We start from the raw sequence: 21,170 nt of genomic DNA, 5'->3' as shown, positions 1-21,170 counted from the left end.
ACTGTGCCATCTAGCTGTGGACATACTGCAAGTATCTGCCATGTTTATAAAAACTCTCGTAAGATATGACCACATTGGCATATCTTTTATCTTCTCTCTCTCCTCCCTTTAAACTCCTTTAAAAGACCATCTGCCCTCAGTCTCTCTGCTTCTTTTTTACTCTCTTCCAAAGACCTTGTGCAATCTGGCTTCTGACCTAGGTACTCCAAACTACCATGGAGTGAAAAGAATTCATGCCCATTGTGGTATCTAGGGCAACTGAGAGATTTTTAGCTTTGGTGTGTGTTTGTCTTTCCCATTTAAGGTCAGCCTGGTTCTTAGTTGCTAGGGTTCAGTGCACCAGGTACATGTATCTATCTTACATTTTGAAGCCAAAATTGTCAGAAGTATCCAAAAAGGCAAGGCACTTATTCCGCTTAGGTTACTGGGTGAAATTGTGGAGAAAACCAAGATATTTATAAGGAAATGGGATGGATTTCATCAGAGGAATGCAGGCTAAATATAAGGGAGTTTCTTGAGGTTAGGGTCTGGAGGGCTGTAACAGTTCACAGAGGAATATGGAGGCTTCTCATTCTGAAACCCAAAGACAGAATAATGGGGCAGGGGACCTAAATGGTCTTCTGGCTGTTTGTTTCAGCTAATTAACCTTCATGGCTCTTCTAGTAGAGATTTCTTGAAAAGCTAGGGCTCATTTTGGTTGAAAACAAAAATATAAGCAGTGTTAAAGCTACCAATTTTTTCCTCAGACTGGAAAGAAAAAACAGAATCCTCAGCTGCCATGCAGATGCCCCTGTGTGGAAATGAGCATCTGCCTAATTCTGCCATCCAGAATTCACCCTGTGCAATGGGGAATTAATCTGTCAGTTTCTGTAGATGGGAATGACTTGCATGAGTTGCATGTTAGTACAAAGTGAATTTAGTACAAAATGAGTTGCATTTTAGTACAGAACATGCTCATGAGCCTCTTATAATACACGAAAAGTATTCTTGTTGTCATCTTAGACCATCGGTATGTAAAACACTTAAAAAAAAAACCCCACGTCTGATTGAAATCATTTCTCTTCAGGCTAATCAGGATTGCTCAGCCAGTTTTCCTAGCTTGAATTATCTGATGAGATTAAAGAAATTATAAGTCAAATGAAGGTCAGGCTCCTCTTGATTTCTTCTGCCCATTCTCTAATATTGAGGATAAATAACCTAGATTTTTGAGACTTGGAGTAAACCTTTTTTTGAACTAAGGGTTAATCTGAACTTCCCCTTTCACTGTTGTGGAATGGATACCTTTCTTTTTTTTCTTTTCTTTTTTCTTTTTTTGTCTGAGGAAAGGGACAAAAAAACAATGTGAGGAACATTACCAGGGAATTTCCTCCAGATAATGGAAATGAACATTGGTCAGATTTGGGGGGTTTGCAGCCTGGAAGAGACTTTCTGGGTTAGGGGGGAAGGAGGAGAAGGGATCATAATAGCCATTCTCAAATATTTTAAGTGTTCATATGAGCAAGAGACGTTTGATTAGTTTTGCCTACCCCCCTGAGGCAGAACTAGGATCTATTGGTAGGAGTTACAGGGAGACAGATTTTAGAAGCAAACTTCCATGTAAATCAGGGGGTTCTTAACCAAGGGTTTATGGATGGATTTTAGGAGATCCAGAATTTGAACGGGGGGGGAATGTTATTTTATTTTTACTAACTTCTATCAGAAATTTGACATTGCCCTTATGAATTTTTAAAAATATTATTCTGAGAAGGGATCCATAGGTTTCACCAGACTGCCAGAGGATGCCTTGACCCAAAAAAAGAGCCAAGAAACCCTGAAGAAAGACTTTCTAACAGTTACATCTATCCAAAAAGTGAACACCTCATCCCTGGGGAGGCTGGTTGTCCACCAATTTATTGGATATGTTGTAGAAGGGAAGTTTGGTCAGGTACAAATTGAAATAGATGACCTCTGAGGCACCTTCCAATTCTAAGATGCTGTTGGAATTATATGACAGAAGCAAATCCCTTCTCCAATATTGGCAATGAGAACTTGACCTGTTGATAGTAGGTCATTAAGAAATATCATCAAAGAATAGCTTGTATTTTCATCAAGCTCAGGTTTGAAAAGTAAAATACATAAGGAAAAAACAACCATGCCCTTGAAATTCCCAGACTCTCCCCAGAAGGGAGAGAAGGAAATCCACAAAATGAACATGGATTTAATTAGTTACTTCTGTGCAAAGCTATATACTAAGTACTGCATGTCTTTGGAAAGTTTGAAGTGACAAAATAGGTGGGATTTCTTAGGCATGGCACATGTAGCAAAATTTTTTATTTTGAGCAGAGTTTGGGAAATGTCGTATGTTCAGAGGCAGAAGAGAAGGGTCCCAAGTGGAGGAAAGTGGGTGATCAGGTTACAGAATTAGCACTGGGAAAATGACTAAGCTTTATGCCAAAAGTGATAACCATGTTTTTGTTGAGTTAGGAATAATGGAACAAGGGCAACAAAATTGGTGTGATAGAGGCCTCATGAAGGGATGGTAGGGAGGGAGAAAGGAAGTTTGAAGCATGACACTAAGAATTTGATTAGTTTCTGATACTTCTCAACTCTTAAAGGTATTCTAATCCCAAGGAACTGATAGTTCCCTTTGTCTTCTTTGTGATCACAGTGTAAGAATACTTAGATAACTAATAAGTGAGACCAGAGAATACATTCTGTACTGATATCGTAGCTCTGTGTTTCCTGTGCTCAGCAAGGCAGGGGGAATAGTGGTTGAGATCCACACCAAGAGACTCCTTTTATTTCCATTTACCCACGAGAAAAGCGGGAAAGGCAACTGGGAGAGTAAAGTCAAGAAGTGATTGAGAGAAGTGAGTCATTTCTTGCTAGGAATAGCTGTGCTTTGTTTATTTCAGAGCTGAGTTTTCCGCTTTGCATAGGCCGGTGCCTTCTTCCTATCTCTCATCTCTGTCATGGCAGACCAGCCTAAATGACATGGCCAGATTGTCTGTATACCTGACACTTCTTAGCCCTTCAGGGCTTGTTAAAGGAATATGTGGTACATTAGAGTCGAAGACAATTGGATATGAATTTATTCAGTTCTGCTCCTTGGGCATAATTCCTTTGCTTAAGGGCACATCAGTGTTAATACTCTTTTTACCTCGGGTGGGTTCTGGAACAGTGATTGGGTTCTCCAAAATGCTAAATTCATTATGATGGACTTTGAAGCAAAACTTCTGTTGTTTGTTTGAACCAGATCTGTGGTTCAAACTCTTCCATGGAGAGCTTCCCTCTGCTAATGAAAATCAACATAAAGTTGCCTGAGGGAAAACTAAAGTGTTAAGTGACTTATCAGGGTCACTCACTTTTCATTTTTACGTTAACTAGATTTCCCCTATCCCACCCCTTCCTAAGAGATCCATCACTTATAACATCAAAAAAAAAACCTTAAAATGAGATTTTTTTTTTTAATGTAGTGTCCCCCATCCATGGACCCTGACTTCTGCAAAGCAGAGATTAGGGGTGGGGTGGGGGTATGTCTCTTCTCTGGGGCTAAAACCACTAATTTATTAGTTGGCCTTCCTGTCTCCATTCTTCCTCTTTTAGGGTATCCTTCATATCACTGCTAAACATAAACATCCCATATGCACAGATGTCACTCCTGTGCTCAGAAAATCTTCAGTGCTTCTCTTTTGCCTACAGAGTGAGTAGTACTCATACTCATTTTTCGTGGCATTGTAATAATAACTGACATATAGGAGTTTAAAGTTTGCAAAATGCTTGACATAATTCAATGCACCTGAGGCCCAGAGTAATTGCAGTGGGCTCTACAAGTATCATTTTCCCCGGTTTATGGATATAGACACTGAGATTCAGAGTTTGAGTGTCTTGCCCATTGTCACTTAGCCATTGTCAGAAGTGGGTGAGATTGAGACCCTGCTTCATTGGGCCTCCTGACTTAATGTCTAGTACTTCATTTGCTTTTTATTGTGCGCTTAACAATCATCCCCAAACATTTCATTTTATAAAGAAATACAAGCAGTAGATTGTATATTTTTTTTAAAAAATCTGTGAGCTTTGGTTTAACCTTTTATCCTCTCTTCTGTTTTGCTTCTGTATTCAAGAATAGTAGCCACAAGGATCAAATGAGATAATTTATGTAAAAAGCATTTATTAAGCACTTACTGTATGCCATGCATGATGTGAAGTCCTGAGATGTGAACAGAAAAAGTGAGATGGTCCCTGCTCTCAAAGAGCTCACACTTGAATTAGAGGAGATAGCACCTCAAAGAAAGGAACCAAAGTATGGTAAAAAGGTCAGGAAGTCCTAAAGAAGCAGCAGGAGGACTGATGGCAAGTCCCAGGGGTGCTTAGGCTGAAGCAGATGACACGTGGTAAGGCCTAGAGAGCAGTGGCAGGGGAGATGGTAGGGCTCATCCATGGGTACTCCATCTCACTGGAAAGAATAGATGTGGTGACTCCAATCTCATTGAAGCTGTGTGAGTAGCCAAGCAGTCTGCATAGGTTTGGGGAGGGAATAACAAAGAAGGAAGGGCATCCCCACTGGTGATATGCCTGAGGTAAGTGACTGTGGACAAGTCACTTACTTAATCTCTTAATTACAGATCTGTATCACATTGAAACCTGTTTCTTCAGTCACACAGATTAGGAAATTACTCACTTTTTCTCCTTTCCCTGTTCCCTCCCTGACCTTATTCACACCCTACACACACACACACACACACACACACACACACACACACACACACACACACACACACACACCCTTGTTGGACTTCATTTTTATTTCTTGATTATCACAGTTTTGGGAAGGTAGAGATCATTTTTGGTTGACTGATATATAGGATGAAGCAAAATTAAATTGAGGCTTTGGTTTTTGTGAGGAACTTGAAGGAGAGAGACTGACAATAATAAATGCTTCTCAGAATAATAAAGATGGGGGAAGTATTGAGCTTTTCGTGCTCAATGCTAGGCCTGGAATCAGGAAGATTCATCTTCCTGAGTTCAAATCTGGCTTCAGATGCTTACTAGCTGTGTGATCCTAGGCAAGTCACTTAACCCTGTTTGCCTCAGTTTCCTCATTTGTAAAATGAACTGGAGAAGGAAATGGCACACCACTCCAGTGTCTTTGCCAAGAAAACCTCAAATGGAATCACTAAGAGTCTGACACTACTGAAATGACTGCACAACAAAGTAGTGAAATGGCCCAACTTACCCTCCCTCTTCTTATTTCCAAAATGGGTGCAAGAGTCTCTACTGGGTGAATCCTAATTACAAAACCCTTAATAAAAGGAACTAATAGTACTTTTCAGTGGCTCTGGAGTATTTCTTCCTGTTTTAATAACTTAAGGCATTTCTCCCCATGATTCATTTTGTCTTGTTTTGGGGAACTTGACTGTTTGTTTGAGAAAATGGAGTCAGTCATTTTTCTGAGCAGATTCAATTCATCACCAAATTATTATTCCTCCCAGATTCTACTTTCTGAAAAATGTATCATTAAATGACTCACCCAGTAGAAGTGTAGCATGGAATGAAGAAAAGGCTTAACTGTGATATCTGAATGCTTTTAGACAGCTGTTTATTACTTTGACCCTTTTAAAAATGTGCGAGCCAAAGAATCTTAAGAACCAGAGAAATAAGCTATACATGTATGTGTGTGTGTGGCCTTCTTGTCTCACAAAATGCCTATTTGATGTTTTTCTCCAAGGTGCCAACTGATGTTGAGAAGTGTCAGGATCGAGTAGAGTGTTTTAACGCTGATCTCAAGGCCGACATGGAAAGATGGCAGAACAACAAAAGGCAGGACTTTCGGCAGCTACTCATGGGAATGGCTGACAAAAATATCCAATATTATGAGAAGGTAATTATCACACTGATTAACACTTGGGATCAGGACTGTTGATTTAGAGATAGAAGGGGATTGTAGAGGGGCCGTGGAATCTGCCTCTCATTTTAGAAATGAGGCAACTGAGGCAGAATATGGGCAGCTAGCTGGCATAATGAATAGAGTGCCAGGCCTGCAGTCAGGAAGACCCAAGTTTAGATCTTGCCTCAGACACCTGTAGCTATGTGACCCCGAGCAAGTCACTTAACCCTGTTTGGCTCTGTTTCTTCATCTGTAAAATGAGCTGGAAACTTAGCAGCTTTGTGACTCTGGCAAGTTGGCCTCAGCTTCCTCATTTATAAAATGGGGGTGATAATAGCACCTGCTCCCCAGGGTTGTTGTGAGAATCAAATGATATGACGCACACATACATATGTTTGTGTGTGTGTGTGTGTGTGTGTGTGTATGTGTCAGGGGGCGCTGGGAGGGAAGTGGGTTGTGTAAACCTTAAAGCATTATGCTTCCCTGGCTTCCTTCAAGTCTCATCTCAGGTCCCACCTTCTACAAAAAGGCTTTTGCCGGTCCCCATCAAGGCTAGTGCCTTCTCTTTGAGGTTTCCTCCACTTTAGCCTTTATGTATCTTGTTTATACATAGTTGTTTGCACGTAGTCTCTGCCATTGTAATGTAAGCCCCTTGAGAGACTTTTTTTCCCCTTTTTTTGACTTTAATTTATTTTGATTTATCAATAATCACTTCTGTATGCTTTTGAGTTTAAAATTTTTCTCTCCCTTCCTCCCCACCACAGCGCACAATCTGATATAGGCTATACATATACATTCCTATTAAACATATTTTCACATTAGTGGTGTTGTAAGTAAGAATTAGAACCAATAGGAGGAACCACCAGAAAGAGGAAATAAAACTCAACAGAAGAAAAAAAAATAGCAAATAGTATGCTTTGATCTGCATTCAAACTCCATAGTTCTTTCTTTGGATGTGGATAGCATTTTCCAGAAGATGTCTTAGATGGAGATGTCTTGTATTGCTGGGAAGGGTTAAGTTTATCAATATTAGTCATCGCACATCATGGCTGTTACTGTATACAATGTTCTCTTGGTTCTGCTCACTTCACTCAGCATCAGACCATACAAGTTTTTCCAGGCTTTTCTGAAGTCTGCCTGCTCATCATTTCTTATAGCACAGTAGTATTCCATTACATTCATATACCACAACTTGTTCAGCCATTCCCCAGTTGATGGGCATCCCCTCAATTTCCAATTCTTTGCCACCACAAAAAGAGCTGCTGTAAATCTTTTTGTACATGTGGGTCCTTTTCCCATTTGTATGATCTCTTTGGGATATAGCCCTAGAAGTGGTATTGTTGGGTCAAAGGGTATGCACATTTTTATAGCCCTTTGGACATAATTCCAAATTGCTCTCCAAAATGGTTGGATCATTTCACAACTCCACCAACAATGCACTAGTGTTCCAATTTTCCCACATCTTCTAGGGCAGGGACTCTTTCTAGCTTTCTTTGTATCCCCAGGACTTAGGACAGTGCCTGGCACATAATAAGTGCTTAACAGATGCATATCTACCTGATTATTGTGATTATGATTATCCCTAAAGTGGGATGGCCCTTAAATGTCAGACCATATAATCTCATATCTGAATCTAATCCTTATATGTGTAAGTCCCAAGTTTTTTAAAGTAGTATTTTAAAATTTGTGGTGGAGACCTTCCCCTCCATAAAAGAACGACTGGAGAGGTCCCATATGGTATGTATACAAACACTCTAGCTTATGCACATTTACACGATGATAAGCCTTCTGTCTGGTTGGAGAAGGCAGAGAAATTCACTTGGATGACATTTTAAAGGTTAATGCAACAAAAAATAGGCCAACTAGTTGGGGCCAGGTTGTGATGTACTTGGTTGGAGATTATAGATTGAAAGCGTGAAGGGACCTTGTAAGCCACTGAGTCCACTGTCCTCACATTTTGCAGATTTTAAAATTGTGGCCCAGAGAACTTATTGGATCTACCTGAAAAAACATAGAGATGACCAGTAATGAGATCCGTCTCATTAGATCTTCATCTTAGAGCCACAAATCAACAAATGACTTGCAGACTTGAAATTAATTTGCCAGATTTAAAAGAGCCTCCCTCTAACACACTGAACAAAGACTGAGCCTTCTATGAATGTACAACTCGAGATTTGTGCATACTCTGGACCTCAAAGATTGATTAGTTGAGACTATTATGACTGTTGGTGTCTGCCAGTCAGTTGACAAGCATTTATTAAGCTCCTATTATGTGCTAGGCACAGAAATTTAATGTATCCATCTATAAACTAAGATTAATGTTGAAATTTGATTAGACAAGAAATGGTGCTTAGTCTTAGTATTTCACTTAAACCTTAAAGCACTATATAAATGCTGTTTATTTTTTATTGTTTTTTATTATTATTTATTGTTTTATTTTTATTATTGTTTTTATTTTATTTTGTTATTGTTTTATTGTCATTATCATTATTAATTGTGCTGCTTCATACCAAGTCAGTCTCCTGATTTGTGTTTGTCTTTTCTGGGCCACTTTTTATAACTTTTAAGAAAATATTTTCTAGTTCAAAAGAGACAGCATGTTGTTGTGGATAGAGAACAAGCCTCCAAGCCAGGAAGACCTGGTTTCAAGTCCTGTCTCTGACACATTCTTAGCTATATGTGACCCTCTGGGTAAGTCACTTAGCATCTCAGTGCCCTAGGCCATTTGTGAAGACTTTAGGTTTCAGAGAAGAACCTGCATTTGTAGAGGGGATTTCCTCACTGGGGAGTTCCCTGTACCAGTAAATTCACAAATGTAGTCCCTAGTCTCATCCTTATACTGCAGTTAAATGTGTACATGAGCAGTGGTTTGTAAGAAGTCCTGGGCCTATATGAACAGTGGATGAGGTGAGTCCCTCTTTGGATTCCTATTCTATCATTTCTTCAACCTCCACTTTCATTATGTCAGGACTTCTTTCTGTCTCTTGATGTCAGGCCTCCAAAACTTGCTGAGGGTTGCAGAGGATTAGGTCAACTTCAGAACAATCTTTTTTAGCTCCCCTTCCCATAAAAAGGACCCTAATTATGCCGAGGCAAGTTTAAGGCCCCATCTTTCCATCATTGCTGGGCCTGACCAGGAGTGAGACTGTACTTGTACATGACTGGCAGTGTATTTCACAAGTTCCCAATGAGTATGCTACCTGTGGGATTTCAAAAGCAGAGTGGTATGGGTAATTCTATTCAGATCTAAACATACCAAGCAGTATTGTTTGCCTTGAAATCGTGTTTGTCTTTATGTGGGTTTCCTGAGCCTAATTACAGAGCCCCAAAATTGGGGTAGGTGAATAATGAAGCATGGGGTATTCTCCCCTGTGCATGCTTTGCATAAAGTTTTTGGCACACCTTTCCAAATGCTTCCTTGTATACTTCCCATCCTTAATACTTTTGACTCTCTACTGTCAGACACAAAGGAATTTTTCAGAGTCACCTTGGCAGGAGATGGACAATGAATTTTTCTTCTTACGCACACTTTAGGTTTCTCTTTGACAGATTTTAACAAGGTCAAACAGCACTAGTTTAATGACACTTTTTTTTTTAGCAGAAGTATATTATCAACTTTGGAGTTTAGTTTGAATTACCTTTTTACCCATGATCCTTGCTAAGAGGGTGACTAAATACCCAAGAGTCCTAAAAGGCCATAGAATTTAATGAGTCTATTCACTCACTGGCCTACATTTTCATCATGCTTAAGCCCATTGAGGTGTTTTTTTTTAATTAAACTCAAGTTATTGTTGGTTTACAATTCCAGTTAACACCAGAGATGAGAGTCTATGGCTAATATTACAGCTTTCCCATTGGCTGAAGCAACAGTTTCCTGAAAGGACTCAATGTCACTCTTATTTGGACAGAGGAGGAGACTATTGTCTATGGCATTTTAAAGCACAGGTGATGGTTGGTTTGTCAGGGCAGAAGCCCTTATCCTTTTCCTCCTAGGGACCAGAATTGGGAGGAAATGATAATAATAGCAAGCAGTCCCAGGAAAGTGATTTCTCTGTGGGGGGGAGTGAGGCAGGAGTGGGCATTGGGAGAATTTCATGTGACCACATGGTAAGGACCTAAGACATCATCTAGTTTAACCCCCTTATTCTGCAAAGTACTTTTCCCAAGGTTACACAGCAAATTAGTGACCAAGCCAAGAGTAAAACCTAGGGCTTCTAACATATTCTAGTTTACATGTCAGACCAGAAAATCACTTGGTGTGGTATACTTCAATAATGGTTTGGAAACAATTTCCATAATTTCTGAGGCTGTACTGCTTGAAGGGTTTATTGCTTAGGGACTTGATCAGTAACTTCCTTCAATTGTTCTGAGGCTGGTGGTGATCATCTTGAACTATGATGGATCCTCTTGTTAGCAGCAGACTTCTTTAGGGAAGCAAGAATATGTAACCATATTCCCAAGCCCAGGAGAGAAACCAGGTTTAGAAAGTTGGTAGAGGGGCAGCTAGGTGGCGAAGTGGATAGCACACCGGCCCTGGATTCAGGACGACCTGAGTTCAAATCCGGCCTCAGATACATAATACTTACTAGCTGTGTGACCCTGGGCAAGTCACTTAACCCCATTGCCTAACCAAAAACTAAAAACAAAGCAAAAAAAAAAGTTGGTAGAAATTTCATGTGCCTCTTTATCCCGTGTGACCCTAAGAGAACTTGACTCTTCTGTCCTCAGATAAACCTCTTATGTGGCCCTCACAAAAAGTCACCACCACTCTTATTTTTTTTATCCCGCTGTGGAGAAGACTAAAAGTTTGTACTCCCACTTTTTTCTAAGCAAGGGAGCTCCCCAAAAGAGGACCGCTTTCTTTGTGCTGCAGGAATTTCTGTTGAACCTGGAGATTCTTCATTGAGAATCTAAGGTAGACTAAATTGTCTACCCTTCCAAGGATCTGGAGAGAGCACCTCTTTTCTTCTTCTTCAGGAAACTGGAGGGGAAAGCCCTTTATTCCTTTCCTAATACTCACCATTAAGAGGCAGAGTGACTTCCCCATTTCTAGTCCAGCATAGGACAAACCAATCAGATCTTGCTGGAGAAAGGGAAAGATTTCAACACATTTGCAGCTCACTTGGAAAGGCAGGCACAACTATTTTATACACCTACACCTATGAGCAAGCCCTAAGTATCCCACCCCAAATGATGCCTCTAACCATCCAGAAGGACAGTCTATAAGTATTTTTGTCAAGTATCTGCTGGCTCATTTTGGGAAAGGTCAGGGAGAGAGTTAAGTCCCTTTTTCTCAGTTCTTTTTTCATCGTGAGTAGTACTTGCCTGTTTCACAATTAGGAAATAGTATAACTCTTGCATAATCATTGGTGAGTTAAAATTTATTTACTAACAATGAAATATTCAAAACAAATGGTTCACGCGCTCTCTCTCTCTCTGTTTAAATTAGGAGATAGTATAGTTTACTTGTCAGATCTATGGAGAAGGGAAGAATTTATGACCAAACAAGAGAGAGAGAACATTATGAAATGCAAAATAGATATTGTACAAACAAAACCAATGCATCCAAGATTAGAAGGAAAGCAGAAAGCTGGGAAATAATTGTTATAGTCAGTGTTTCTGATAAAAGCCTCATTCCTAAAGTATATAGAGAACTCAGTCAAATCTATAAGAATATATGTCATTCCCCAATTGATAAATGGTCAAAGGACATGAACAGGCAGTTTTCAGAGGAAGAAATTAAAGCTATCTGTAGTCGTATGAAAAAAATGCTCTAAATCACTATTGATCAGAGAAATGCAAATTAAAACAACTCTGAGGTACCACCTCATGACTTTCAGATTGGCTAACATGACAAAACAGGACCATGATAAATGTTGGAGGAGATGTGGGAAAATTGGAACACTAATCCATTGTTAGTGGAGTTGTGAAATGATCCAGCCATTTTGGAGACCAATTTGGAACTATGCCCGATAAACTGTGCATAACCTTTGATCTAGCAATATCGTTATTAGGTCTGTATCCCAAAGAGATCATAAAAAAAAGAGAAAAGGACCCACATGTACAAAAATATTTATAGCAGCTCTTTTTGTGGTGGCAAAGAATTGAAAATTGAGGGGATGCCCATCAATTAGAGGATGGCTGAACAAGTTGTGACATATGAATGTAATGAAATACTATTTTGCTATACGAAATGATGAGCAGGCGGATTTCAGAAAAACCTGGAAAGACTTATATGGACTGATGCTGAGTGAAGTGAACAAAACCAGGAGAACATTGTATACAGCAACAGCAACATGTGTGATGATTAATTATGATAGACTTAGCCCTTCTCAGCAATACAATGATCCAAGACGATTCCAAAAGACTTGTGATGGAAAATGTTAACCACATCCAGAGAAAGAGCTATGGAGTCTGAAGGCAGATCAAAGTATACTATTTTAACTTTTTTTTGTTTTTTCTTTCTCGTGGCTTTTCCCTTTTGTTCTGATTTTTCTTTCACAACATGACTAATGTGGAAATATGTTTAACATGATTGTACATGTATGACCTATATAAGATTGCTTGTTGTCTTGGGGAGGGGTAGGGAGGGTGAGAGAAACATTTGGAACTCAATTTTACAAAAATAAATGTTGAAAACTATCTTTACACGTAATAGGGGAAAAATAATATTAAGGGGGAAAAAAAAGAAAAACTGCCCCTTGACACTTTGACTGACACTGACTCTATTTGTATGATATGTTGTTTCAGTGCCTTACGGCGTGGGAGTCGATTATACCGCTGCTACAAGAGAAGCAAGAGACCAAATAAGCTCCTTCCAACAAAGAGACCTTTCTGTCTACACCAGTGCACAATGCCTCTCACTGGGAAGTCCACTTACTGATTGGCAAAACACCACCTGGCTGGGTGGCATTTGAAAACCAATCCACTGAAACATTTATGGCTTTTTTTCTTGCTTTTTTTTTTCCTCCTCAGTCCTTGAACCCATTCTTGTTTCATATTAATATTTTCTCCCACTCTGTATTCCTTATCTATTTCCTGGTGGGACCCTGAGTGCCTGGTGGATTCTGTATGGATTTCATCATCACTTATTAAAGGAAACATACTTCCATGTCTTGAAGGGACTTATGCAGTGGAATACTAAGAAGATTACAGAGAAAAGGACAAGTGCCACCATCCCTGCATTCTAATAGGAGAGAATCTGGCTGCTGCTTTGTGATCCAGAAAGGAAGGAAGACCTTAGCGCCTATACACTCCTTCCACATTTGGAATGGAATTTTCTGTGGGTGTTAGCTTGTCCTAGGAAAAAGGTGGTGTTGACATTTCTACCTAAAGTGCGTGAAGCAGGCATGGCCTATAGCTGTGAATGTGGCATGCTGTCTTCTCGTGATGAGTAGTATCATGTATGTTGTTCCTTTTTGGTGATATGAAGTCAATTTAAATCAGCTGAAGTATGTGTGTGTGTGTGTGTGTGTGTGTGTGTGTGTGTGTGTATACATATATATGTGTGTATACATAAAATATGTATATAAGCTTATATAGGTATATGTACATATATGTATACATATATACACACACGTATATACTGAGAGGGTCAGCAAGGAGATTAGATTTATACCATAGCCTTATAAAATAATTAATTGAACCTGTTTTTGGCATTAGAATCAGCGATTTGAAATTGAGTACCAAATGAAGAAGGTACCATTAATGCTCCCTGACATTCTTAGTACATCCTTTTTTTTTTTCTTATTAAATGGAATACTGGTAGTGAATAAGGAATGCGCAGTGCCCCAAAGCTGAGATATTAAAAGTACTTTTAGGCTGAGGAGCACATCACATTCCTCCTGTGTCTGCTTTGTGAAACTTGCCTTTAACACAGCTAAAGAACTAGTATAATATTTTCTACTGTGTAAATCAAATGTCAGTGCAGCTTTTGAAGGGTTTCTTGTCTGAGACAGAGAGCTTTTGTTTTCTTATCCAGTCAGTCTAAATTTGTAAAAACAAACAAACAAACAAACAAAAATAGTGCAGGTGCTCTCTATGAAGCACTTGACCTCCAGCCTTTCTTCTTGGTAAGGAAAGGCACTATTCTTGAGGTCATGTGCTCAAAATAGAACCTCTCTCTTTTTTTTTTTTAAAGCTAGCTAAGTTAGCCTTTAGATAACTTCAATAGCAACCAGTCCTAAGTATTCATTCCAAGATTAGCTTTAAAAAAAAATGAGAAGTTCCCTTTCTTAAGAAAAACAGTTCCTTTTTCCAGACCAGACTTGTACATCTTTGCAAACTGTATATTTTTCTTCCCTTGTTCCTTTAATGAATGTGTATGTTTTCTCTCACCTGTGGCTTTGTCCTTATGAAATTTAAGACAGGCTTCAAGTTAGCTACAGAATTTTCAGGAGCTAGATGCTCTAAAATATCACTTTATAAACAGAAATTAGTATTTAAAATACTGGTCAACATTTACCAGGTAACATTTAAGGCAGTTAATTTAGGTTCAAAACCACTCCTGAATGGCAGTCTGCAGTGTTTGTGTATCAGATAAGCTTAAAATTAATGTTGTCGGTTCATCAGTTAAACTGCTTGGTATGTTTTGGTCCCATTTTGCTGTGTCTAGGCCTTGTTTTGCCCAAGAAATCATGGGAGAAGATTTTTTTTTTCAGCCGAATCTTTGTCTCTTGGTACTGCCTACCCTGATAGAGCCCCATTAACATAATGCTTAAATCCTTTGATGTGAATTTTTACTTTGGTACATAGAGTTCTAAACAATATTTCTAAGTGAATGGCACCATGAATGGCAATTCAGCATATCATTCTACCTCTAAAAACCCATCTTTTTGATGCCGGGATTTTGTTGTGTATCTGGGTCCTAGTTTGTTAGAGTTGATGTACACTTCATACTGATACTTGACTCATTTTCTTTCGTAGAAGTGAGAATACTTTAGATTGATTCAGTGGAAGAAAAAAAAAATCAGTTTTGGAGAAAGCAAGGGCTTTCCTCGGTGGAAGAAGTGCTCTTTAAAAATTTAGTTCTGTTACTGACTAGGAGGAAGGGACGTTGGAAAAAGAGCTGCAATAAGAACCAGTATCTGACCTCCTGCTATCTTGCCAAAGCATGACAGTGCCCCTGTGTGATGGAATGACGGGGTGGGGGGTTGGGAGGAGGGCTTCCTCAAAGTTAGTTGGCGCTGGACAGGAAGGAGGGAGAAGTTATCCTTCCCAAGATCCTTCTGCCCCTCTCATTTAGCTGAGTGTGGTAACAAGGGACTCTTCTCTGAAGGGATGTGGCAGTCTTTGGACTCCAGATTTTTTTCAGTTTGTTTTGGTCACTTTACAATGCACAAAAATGTAACATTTATACATGAGAGTTTATCAGTTTCAGAATGCTAAGTAGAGACTAGAGAGAGGCAAGCTTTGCCCTAGCTACCAAGGGCATGTACCAATGAAACCATCACCAGCTACTGTGGAAAGATTTGTTCAGATAGGCATGTGTGTCCCTTTGATTTAGGAAGACGTTTTCAGTGGTAAAATGAATAAGAAAGATCTAGGAGCAGGAGTGGGAAACCTACTGAGGCCATAGAACCTCTAGGTTCTCGTGTGCCCTTTGACTGAATCCAGACTTCACAGAACTTCCTTTTATTAAGGGAGTTTGTCGTGTGAAGTTTGGATTTAGTTAAAAGGCACGCTTGAGGACGTAGAGGGCCACATGTGGTCTGGAGACCAAAGGTTCCCCACCCCTGGTCCAGGAGTCCTAGTATAGAGGATAGATAACCAAGCCCCTCTTACACTGACTGCCTCCTCCTTCCTCCAACTTCTCAAGTCCTTTACCTTTTCCCCCCTCCTAACCATGACTGTGCACCAAGGTGTTGTATTTTTGGTCAATACAGGGAATATTTTCATTTGAGATGCGTGAATTTGTGCCAAAGAGGTTAATGCTCAAAATGCCTTCCTGATGCAGGCCACCACTACCCTTTCTCCAAAGTCTCAAGCCTAATATATTGCTACATCTCTTGTGTTGTTCTTTCTCTCCCCAGCTCCCCATCTGACTTTTGTTTCCTGCAGTTTGGAGAAGACTATCCTTCTCTAAGTAGAATAGCCATGCTGTACAACAGAAAAGCTTAAGAGGACGATGGGTTCTCTGACCTGAATTTCTAATTTTTCATTATCTACTTTACAAAAAAATCCTGATGACAGGAGTATGTTTTATGAAATAAAATAGTCTTTAAGGAAATATGCTGTAAACAGATTTTTCCACTATCTTTATGGTTGTCCTGGTATAGCATAACCACACTAATCTGTATTTTTACCTTTCTACCATTGTATCAGAAATCAAATAGTCATTCCTCTATTGGGGGTGGAAAAAGGTGAAGGTAGAGATGAGTGGGAGGGAATACCATGAATGTCCATATTTTCCATTGGTTTCTCCAAAAAAGCGTTATTTTTGTTAATTAGGTCACTTATAAGGCTCTTCAAGATACTACTGTGGCTAAGCTCAACTCTCACCTTTCTTTTGATTCAACAACAGAAAAACCAGCATGTCTTTAGGGGGACCATTTTTAGTACATATAAAAGAAGTTTCTTTTAGTATGAAATCATAGTACACCCAGGTTTTCTAGACATTTTTGAAGTGGATGCCATGTCCTGACCCATCATCAGCCCCTTCTCGATTTCCCTTTCAGAAAAGAGAGGACAGATCTTGACAGCCTGAGTGAGGCTGCCTTTTATCATGAGGTGACGGGAACTGGAAGAGGTGTGGCAGGGCCTTGTGTACATGGTCACAGGAGGAATTTCTAGCTCAGGCAGTTTAATAAAATAAGAGCTCAGCCTGAATAGCACCCCAGACTTGAATTACCTGGTATTGCTACTTAGAACATTGAAGAGCTCAGAAACCACAGATAAATGATCTTTGTTCACATTGAAATTTATAGGCCCCCTCTGCTGGAGCTGGTAAATGGCATGGGTGTGGTCTCAATGGTAGAAAACCCAAGGAAGGGAGGGCCATTATTAAGCAATGTGTAATTCCTTTCTATGGCTCTGGAAGGCCCTTCCTACTCACCCACTTTCTTTGCTTTAGAGGGTTTGAGTGTTGAAAAGAGGGAAGGGTGGAATTTGTCCCAAGTCTAACTAGAATTAATCACTAGGTACAGAGCTACTCAATGAGGTCCCTTCACTTTAATGCTGACTGTCCCTCTTCTGCTTCTAAACTGGCTGGCATACCAGCCTAGGGATCCACCCACTCGTGCCACCTATATTGACTGTCCATGGCAACAAGGCAATTTTCTTAGCTGGCTGCTCACACTACTTTGCCAGGTCCCTGTTTCTTGTGGGGAAAGGGTGCTCCTAAGTTTTGGATTAGCTTTCTCACAATGTGCCAGGTTACACCATTCATCTCCTCTTAACTCTTTCTCCTAATTCTTAGAAATGGCAGGAGATTTTACCAATAAACTTTTTTCTTTAGGAACACAAGTCTCTTTTGTCTAAATCTGTAGCTGAGCAGTGACATGATAGCAGCTCTTCCTATGTCCCTACAAATGGTCTCCTTGTAAAGGGAATAGAGTACCACCTGACATCCCACCAAACCACTCAACAAAACAGGCTGCCCTTTGGCTTAAAAGTAATTGGCCAACCTAGAGATTGTGAAGCCTACAGTCTTGGGACATTTATTGTGCCATATATAGGTAGCAGCGTCTACACTGGGCAGATAGCCCCTTATGACAGCTGAGTTTCAACAACTTTTTAATCCTGTATGTTAGAAACGTATTTTTGACACAAACATCCAACCTACTCAGTTTGGCTGATAAAACTACTCCAGATCATGATCACTGATATGAATAAGCGAGTAAATCAATGTTTTAATCAGCACTAAGTAGAATATCAGGTTATTTGTATAGTATAGATGCAGTTTGCAAATATATCTGATGATGGTGATCAAACATGGCACGAAATCAGCAAGTTCAAGTTGAGGTTGTTGTTTGTTTTTTTTTTTTAATGGTGCGAATTGCGAAATATTAACTCCACTTTTTGAAGCTGTGATGTATCCAGACACTTTGATGCTTCTAGTGGTGTTTTTTAAATGAATATAAAGTCCTAGTTGTCTTGTATTTGAACAATTGATACAAGATGACCAGTTGCCACCTTTTCAAGAAACAAATTAAACTGGATCAACAGAAAACAAAGGGGCATAATGGGGACTATCTTTTTTTAAATTATATTTTAAAAATGTTAAGTGTTGCTTTTGCCAAATATATTTTTATTATTACCATGGAGGAGGGGAGGGGACACTAGGGACCATAAAAGCATTGTTTCAAAATGTACATGGTTAACAATTTAATGTATTTTAGATATTTTTTAAATTATAAGAAATATAGGATCAATACTGAAAATCATACTGCATGTTAGTCTTTTCAAGTCTATTTGATATAAAGAAATTCTCAAATTATAACAGTATTAAAGACATGCCCTAATGCTATAAAGGGACTTTTTAAAATATCATGGACACCTGAGAACAAAGTTTTAGATCTGAATCCTACAGTTTCAATGCCAAAAATATGAAGTGCTATATTGGCTTGAGTATTGAATGCTCTTTCCCTCTCCTTTTTAGCAAAAATACATACATATATATAATGTTGTTAAAACTGTGGGTGAAGGGTACTGCATATACATTTGTTCATAGCTACCATTTGGCTTTCACTGGGTGAACCTGGGAACCAATGTTTCTATAACCTAGTACATAATTTCCCTTTTGGTGGAGCCTCTAGGGTAAGAGTAGATCAGAGCACTTGACCTCTTAACATCCCCTTCGGTATTTTTCTTTTTTGCTTTCACTAAACAGGGTCTGTAACATCTGTTGCTTTGACCAAACTTTCAGAGTAACTACTACCAACAACTAAAACAGGTGTAAGGGGACAAGTAAAGGAGAAAAACATTTCATTCTTTCCTGTCTCCTTCAAAATGGTGGGTAAAAAGAATGTTGGGGGTGGGGAGAAGAATCACAGTCAGTATGATAAACTGTGACCCATATAGCTGTATTACTAGCTATACATTCCTTGTATAACAAACCAGCATCTCTGAACAATGATGTTTGGGGCAATATAGAAGCACCTGATACCCAAGTGATCTTGGTTATGTCCAAGAGACACTGTCCATTGTACTTCCTATGTGCCTGTCAGTTATAAATGCATTGGGAAGATATATATACATATATATCCCCTTGAAATAAATTTCTGCCAGCAAACTTTTGGATCTAGATTTTAACTGTTTCAGTAAAGGGATGAAAATTTTATTTAGGTTGTATCAACTGACCAGCTGTCTAGACTATGTACTGTATTGCTTATTTCTGACTTTTAGGGGGGAACATGTTTTTAAAACCCACTCAGATCAAAAGAGTAGGGAATTTCCTCACTAAAAAGTTGTGGGGTTTTTGTTTGTTTTCCTCTCTACCCCTGCTACCAATAAACCAAAACAAAATCTGTGAAAACTTATGAGCTTGGGAGAGCATGTGTATAGATTAGCTGTGAGCATGATTCAAACAGTGGAGGGGTTTGTTTCCTGTAGATAGCACACTTTAAACAGGTGCCTCCCCCTTTTTTCTTTGTTATCAACACCATGGGTGTAAAGTTGTTTTGTTTACTTTCCAATGCTGGCACAAATGTGTTGGTTCACCTTTTTTCATGTATCTGTGTATAGACCTATTCTGTTTATTGTTTACTGTGGGAATAGTATTATACTATGAGGTAAACAAAAATAATTTGTATTGCCTGATGAACTATTAGCTTGTAAATTTTTTTTAAGTTTCTTTACCTCAATTAATTTAAAGGTATGGACAAATAAACATATAAGAGATGCTCTTGTTAGCTTGAACATTTTGTTTTGCCTTGTGCTCTCTTTATAGAACTGAAAGATGGATAGTTTCTTTTAGTTTCTTCCTTTAAAAAGAAATCAGCGAGCCACGTGTTCTTCCCTTTCACCTCCCTTCCCTTTGCCTCTCCACACTCCCTCAAAGAAAAAGCTGTGGTTCTTTTAATCCCTTCCATTACCTTCCTCCCCAGCTTCACCTTCCCTTCAGTTATTTTGCTAGCGTGATTCCTCTGCTGGATGAGAATAATGTAAGCTATTTTACAGAACTAACACTAGTTAGTTTTGCCTACCTGTAACAAACTATATGACATATGGCAACAACACTGAATTTAGTCTAAAGACCTGGACTCTAGTCCCAGCTCTGCCTCTTTCCAGCTATGTGACCTTGGAGAAGTCACAATGGACCAATTTTCTCACATGTAAAATGAGGCATTTAACAAACTTCCTCACTGAGTTGTTATGAGGATCAAATGAGAATGTATGTGAAAATGATTTGTTATTATACAGTGTTGCATACATATGAACATGTAATCCTCAAACTTTGATAATTTGATATGTCAACATCTAGGCCCCAAATATTTTAAAAATATATAGTGATGATTATAGTAAGCATTTCTATGGTATTTTAAAGTTTGCTGAGCACTTGAAAGATATCTCATTTTATCGTCAAAACACTTCTGAGAAGCATGTTCGTTTCTTATCCCAATTTTTCAGATGAGGAAACTGAGACAGGTTAAGTGATTGGCCTGGGACTAGGGTCTCAGAGCTAGAAAGTGTCTGAGGTCAGATCTAAGCATAGGTCATCCTGACTACAGGCCCAGTGCTCTATTCACTGTGCCATCTAGCTGCCTGTGTTTTCCTACCTTTAAATAATAATACACAACATTGTAGTCTACTGAGAATGTTATCTTTAATTTTAATAACTGACTACAATTGAATTTAGTTCATTAATGGTGCCAGTTTAAATTATGATTCCTTAGTCTATTTATATAATAGTGAAATTTCAGTTTAATATGCAATTATATATACACATACATATTTTTTCCTCTTTTGAATACTCTTCTTCCTTGGAAATGCCATCGTACTCATGATAGCAGAATCTAGATTCAAACCAAGATCCTCTGACTCCATATCCAGAGAGGAATGGTCAAGAATATATGTATGAACAGAGATAGAAGACAAGTAAAAGGGATAGTGTGAAGGTGGAATTTACAATATTTGACAACTGATTGGGTTTGGGAAGGTGAAGAAAAGGGCAGAATTGATGATAATTTTGAGGTGGTTAACATTGGTGTCTGGAAATATGGCTGGACCTTCAACAGACATAGGCAACTATGGAGAAAGGGTAGATGAAGGGAACAAAACATGAGTTCTATTTTTGATACGTTGAGTGGAACATCTAACTAGAGGTGATCAATAGACAATGTTAATGTGGGTGGGATTGGAGCCC

General features: G+C 39.0%; 1 protein-coding gene across 1 annotated transcript in view; it reads left to right on the top strand.

Annotated features, from left to right (window-relative positions):
• Nucleotides 1-19,723, top strand: part of SNX30 (sorting nexin family member 30) — a 190,196-nt gene extending 170,473 nt beyond the window's left edge. Inside the window, exons 8-9 of the mRNA XM_020972423.2 lie at nt 5,708-5,860; nt 12,617-19,723. Coding sequence (XP_020828082.1) covers nt 5,708-5,860; nt 12,617-12,676 — 213 coding nt within the window. The 3' untranslated portion in view covers nt 12,677-19,723. The remainder of the gene's footprint in view (nt 1-5,707; nt 5,861-12,616) is intronic.
• Nucleotides 19,724-21,170: the final 1,447 nt, after the last annotated feature.

The sequence above is a fragment of the Phascolarctos cinereus genome, unplaced genomic scaffold (assembly GCF_003287225.1).
Source record: "Phascolarctos cinereus isolate Bilbo 61053 unplaced genomic scaffold, phaCin_HiC Scaffold_4;HRSCAF=312, whole genome shotgun sequence".
Lineage (NCBI taxonomy): Eukaryota > Metazoa > Chordata > Mammalia > Diprotodontia > Phascolarctidae > Phascolarctos > Phascolarctos cinereus.
Note: the sequence above shows the minus strand (reverse complement) of the source record. Positions and strands in the feature narration are given on the sequence as shown.